Genomic DNA, 6,000 nt, shown 5'->3' on the forward strand with positions numbered 1-6,000 from the left:
ACTATAAATATGCCCATGCATCTTTATTATCACAACCTATTTTAAGTCTACCATAACATAAAATAATGAGAAAACAACAACAACATTTGTAATAGAACAAAAATGAACACAACAGTAGTTATTGAATTGATGCATGAATATGTAGTGTGTAATACAACCAATACAGTAATAAAATATGATTCACTTACGATCGGTGTTCAAAGATGCAGCTATTGAAAGCCACGTATTCTCCTTCATTTTCTCATCTTTATACGAGGCGCGAAGCTTATCGTAAATGTGAGGATTTTCCTCAACGCTCAATATTAGAATTTCATCAAATAAAACTTGCTCCATGATGCACAGCACAGAACAAAATAATGCATAGGTTATGTCACAGTCTTCTTGCTACAAAATATAAGACGACAAAATAGCTTTTAGATGGCAATAGAATGAATCTAGTGGGCTGTGATCGGATACGTGAACGCCAAAGTTGAAACTTGGCCAACTCTCCGTTCCTGATCCCGGGCTCCGGTAAGATTTTCGTTAATTATGAATGCTCACATTTAAATGTACACATTTTAACAATTTTACAGTTTTCGTTCCGATTCTCGTTTCCAGTTTATTGTGAACCAGCCTTTATACTTGTGCCAAAAAGGGAACCTTTACGAACTTGTACCATAAATAACTATTGAAGTCTGCTGTGATGACAGTTACTTATGTTCACAAAGTAGTTGTTTTCTAATGCCAGGTATTTGACAATAAAGTCATTTGACCTCTTGCACTCCAATATTTTTCAAAGATATTATCATGACCAGCCATTGAAGCACAGATTTTGAGGTGTTCCGAATCCATTTCTTGGTTTGAGTTGCACAATGGGCAGTTAGGAGACTGATATATTCCAATTCTATGCAGGTGTTTGGCCAAACAATCATGGCCTGTTGCCAATCTAAATGCAGCTACAGACGATTTTCGTGGTAAATCGGGAATTAACTGTGGATTTTGATGCAGAGAGTTTCATTTTTTCCCTTGGGATTGAGTTATCAAATTTTGTTTGCTGAAGTCTAAGTATGTAGATTTAATAAATCTCTTCACAGAGTAATACGTAGATTTAGTAACAGGTCTGTAAGTAGCAGTACTGCCCTTCTTTGCTAAAGCATCCGCATTCTCGCTTCCCAGGATTCCACAATGGGATGGTATCCATTGGAATACAATTCTTTTATTGAGTGTTATTAGTTGAGAGAGCATTTTATTTATTTCTGCTATTTGAGATGAAGGTGTGTGTTTAGAGACGATTGATAGAATAGCTGCTTTGGAGTCTGACAATATAACTGCATTCCTAAATCTATTGATGTGGCAGAGAAGATTCCTGAGACTTTCACTTATTGCAATGATTTCTCAATCAAAACTTGTTGTTCCATACCCAAGAGATCTATAAAGTCCACACCTGTGGAGTAACGGTTAGCACGTCTGGCCGCGAAACCAGGTGGCCCGGGTTCGATTCCCGGTCGGGGCAAGTTACCTGGTTGAGGTTTTTTCCGGGGTTTTCCCTCAACCCAACATGAGCAAATGCCGGGTAACTTTCGGTGTTGGACCCTGGACTCATTTCACCGGCATTATCACGTTCATCTCATTCAGACACTAAATAAGCTAGATGTTGATAAAGCGTCGTAAAATAACCTACTAAAAAAAAAAAAAAAAAAAAAAAAAAAGAGAGAGATCTATAAAGTGAGAAGATAAAGCACGTAACACCTGCACTGGCACCTTGTTCTCTGGAAATCAAGGATCCGTCGATGTATAAATGAAGCCAGTTTTGTGGAGGGTACCTAATATTAATTGTCTCTAAAGACAATTGTTTTAGTATTTCAGTGTTTACTTCTGATTTCAGTATTTCTTCTGTTAAATTTAGATTATATTCTATATTTAATAGAGTTAAAGGGTTTGGTTTAATTTGTAGGTTTTCTTTTAAATTCGGGATATTGATTTTCTGTTTGAATTCTTGAACAATGGATATGAAACTTTTTTGAGTTTTCAATCTACAGAGAGGACTGTATGAATGCCAATTGTTTCCTGGTAATCTGATAAGTTTTTCATATTGAATCAGTCATGTTCACAAAGTAAATGACTCACAATTGCTCCAATTTTCATGTTGAGTCCTGCAAAACCAGCTTCAGCATGTGGGGAATCATTAAGTCTAGGGAACGAATTGTATAGGTCATTCCCTACATCAGATGTGGAGTATTCACTAACATATAAGTTACCTGAAGTAGGAAGGGGCTGCCCCAGTGGCACGAGCAGCTCGCCACAGCAGCTGTTCCTCTGGTGGGGGAGGAGGTTTGAACATGCCAGTCTGCTCCACACGCAACATCTGGCTAGGTGACATGTAGTTCCGGAACAGATGGAGGTCTACAGGTTTACGATCTGCCAACACCCCAGTAATTATGATCCTAAAAAACAATACACACATTGAGAAGTCTGTCTGTATACAGCCTTTCAAACATAATTTTAAGTTTTTTAAACAAAGTGTTAATGTGAATCAGAATCAATGACATAATTTTACTATATTAGAACTATGGTGTAGGACAGCGGTCATCAAAACACTGCACGCTCGGGCTAGCGGACAAGACACTGCCCTATACTAAAAGCCAGGTTATGAACCGACTAAACAGGAAGTAGTTGGCAGGGCGAGAGGAAAGTGTGGGTTAGAGGGGTAGCCTGTGCAGTGATGACATGTTGAGTGTGGGGGGTGTAGGGGAGAAGGAGAACGGAGCTTTTCATTGGACCTCACGTGAAAATGTAGTCTAACGAAAATCTGGCAATGGGATCACGGAGACAATGTAGCCAAACTTCCCAGTTCATTTCTAACACCACGTGCATTACGAGTCGCATTTCGTACCAGCGTCATTAACTCGTGCTTTCTTAAAACAGAATTTTAATTACTAATACTGTTGATAGTGTTATCGAGAATTATATAAAGTAGTACTTGAAGAGAATAATGAATTCTCCCAAGTGCTACGATACAAAAACAAAGCGGGTTTTTAAGTCTGGAGAGAGAGAGAGAAATGATTTTGCCTGTATACAAATATTACCGACAAAAGTGTAAATGGAGGCATTACATCGGTAGAAGAAGCAGTGCGGCAAACGGTTGAGACACTGCTTGTGACTTACTTAACTGTTTTGATTTCCTTATTGTATGCACTATAAATATTAATAGTAGACCTAATAGCGTCCGAATACTCTATTTATTTATTTTAAACAATGGCTCAGCCAGCTCGAGTTTTCTTTTTAAATTTGTATATTTGCTTATTGATATATTATGTGTGGTGGTGGTGGTGGTGGTGGTGGTGGTGGTGGTGGTGGTGGGTGACGGTGGCGGTGGCGGTGTTGGTGGTGGTGGTGGTGGTAGTAGTGGTAGTAGTAGTAGTAGTAGTAGTAGTAGTAGTAGTAGTAGTAGTAGTAGTAGTAGTAGTAATAATAATAATAATAATAATAATAATAATAACAACAATAGAATATACTCGTACATGACTCAATCAGTACAAATATAAAATTAAGATAATATCCATTACATTATTATTATTGATGTACAAAAATAGCTAAATAATAAATCTGATTTATAACAACTCAAAATAAAATAACTACTGAAGCTTTCCTGGTGACGTGATAATTCGAAATTTTCTCGGGCTTCCAGCCAGGTCATAAGTTGGTGATCCACCGACGTTTCGAGGATGTTCATCTTCCTCATCTTCAGGGTTAAATGATATCTGAGGGTACCTAGCTCCTTAATTTATAGTGCCAGAGGGAGTCAGCCGAGGAGCTGTGCGCCGATTGGCTGTTATTAGTGCGGACTGTGGCGAGAACGTTGCTGACGTGTCGTCTTGCTTTGTGCTTTCCGGCTGAATGACCTTGGGTCTCACGGTGGGCTCGGCGGACGAGTTCTCTGCTGATGACGGCCCGTCGTCTGGGCGGTGAGAAATTTAATAGCTGGTATAAAATAAAAATTACTATACTATATCTTGATATATTAGTCAACACTATATTATTATCGTTATCATCATCATCATCATTATTATTATCATTATTATTATTATTATTATTATTATTATTATTAAATTGAATCGTTGTTCGTTCGCTTAACTGAAATGTTTGAATTCGTTATATACTTCTTTATTATATCAATAATGAAAACACAGCTGCGACAGTTATTTTAAACATATCGGTGACAAACGCTGAACACGCTTTCAATCTCGCGCCACTATGTGGCAACAGAGCTCAGAAAGAGAGCAACAGAACGTTGCTTCCGGTTTAGTTGGTTCATAACCTGGCTTTTAGTATAGCATGCAATCGTCGCTGCTGGCGGGTATGCTGTCTCTCTATCCCTTGTGCACAACGGAGCAGAGTTCCTTACCCTCCACGCACTCTACCCATTTCAGCGAGTGCTGACGACCACTGATGTAGGATAAAAACTATTTTTGGGCAGACAACAAAGTTGCTGAAAGGAAAGCTCACCAAGCTTTAATGAATTTTCACAACGATTTTTCCCTCCATATGTTCCATTTGAAATAAGAAATCTCCGTATAAATTTCTAACATGTCCACCGGGTTAGCTCTGTGGTAGAGCATCTGCTTCATGTAAAATTTCTACCTGGGGACTAGGAGAGATGGCAGTGCACAACTTCTAAGCACTAAATTGTGCACCAATATGCCTGGGTTAAATCCCAAACTCTCTGCAATGCATATGAAGAGAAGGCATATGTCACTGTTGATAGTGATTTGTCCGTCAGATGGGGATGTTAAGCCTGACAGCCCCCTTGGTGCTATTCGACAGGAGTAGGCTATGTGCTGGCACTGGGTTTCCCTTTTCCCTTCCTCACCTTCATCATCATCCTCACCATCCCATACACTACACTTACACATACACTCACCCTAGTACACGATATAACTCTTCACAGATACACATCATGCATAACGTGGCCCACTGAAGTGGTATGCAACTTGAAAATGGTTGAATTTGCGGAACCCGAATCACGCATTAGATACACAATTTCTACATCCGGAGAAGGCCTAGCCTTTGAGATATGAATTTTCAAAATAATCGGTGACACTCATATAAGTCCCATATCTCCATTGCCATCATAAAGAAGAAAATGTTTAAGGCCCCAGATGCTTATGCATTGCCCTCAAAACCGGGGAAGCTTACGAAAACTCACCTCTTCAAGCTGTTTCAAGAAGTATACTTTCCATCTGTCAGTAATCATAGCATTCTTTTGGTAGACTCATGGACCATTTACCGAAGTAGACAGGCTATAGAAAGAATAACTCCAGAAGATAAAACGGTGGAAATGTTAACAATTCCAAAGCACACAACTCCGATTGTTCAGCCTCTTGACATTTATGACTTTAAGTCTTTGAACAATTTCATTTGTAAATTCTCTTTTGTTACTTGGCACGAATATTACATTATCATCATCATCATCATCATCCTCGTCGTCGTCGTCATCAGCATATCCCACACGTATTAGACCTGACAGGATCTGTTACGGTCTCATGCCAGCACTTGCGTGGTCTTCCCAATTTCCTCTTTCCTCTTTGTACATAAGTAAGAATCTGTTTAGGCCATCTTGTGCGATCCATCCTTTCGACATGTTTTTTCCACTGAAGTCGATATTCTTGAACAAAATTACTATAGGATCCATTTTGAGTTCCTGCAATATGTCCACATTTTTACGGTGTTCCAGCAAAGAGCATCCCGCTGTCCGTCTCATGAACCTCATTTCAGCTGTCGTCAGCCTTTGCTCATCAGCTTTTCTGATTGTCCATGCCTCGCTACCGTAAGTGAGGACCGGTCGAGCTAGTGTTTTATATACCTTTAGCCTTGTATGTTTCTGAACATGGGATGATTTGAAGACGGTGTTAATTACGCCAGTGATTTTTATTTTGTTTTACATATCGACATCAGAAAGATAATGTATAAAATTGCAGTCCTTAACGCATAATCAGCTTTCATTCTCCTTGATATGTAAAT

General features: G+C 39.1%; 1 protein-coding gene across 2 annotated transcripts in view; it reads right to left on the minus strand.

Annotated features, from left to right (window-relative positions):
• Positions 1 to 6,000, minus strand: part of iPLA2-VIA (calcium-independent phospholipase A2 VIA) — a 64,513-nt gene that overhangs the window by 22,616 nt on the left and 35,897 nt on the right. For both annotated transcript variants that reach the window (XM_069845054.1, XM_069845055.1), the window contains exon 10: positions 2,238 to 2,423. In XM_069845054.1, coding sequence (XP_069701155.1) covers positions 2,238 to 2,423 — 186 coding nt within the window. The remainder of the gene's footprint in view (positions 1 to 2,237; positions 2,424 to 6,000) is intronic.

The sequence above is a fragment of the Periplaneta americana genome, chromosome 14 (genome assembly GCF_040183065.1).
Source record: "Periplaneta americana isolate PAMFEO1 chromosome 14, P.americana_PAMFEO1_priV1, whole genome shotgun sequence".
In the NCBI taxonomy this organism is placed as follows: domain Eukaryota; kingdom Metazoa; phylum Arthropoda; class Insecta; order Blattodea; family Blattidae; genus Periplaneta; species Periplaneta americana.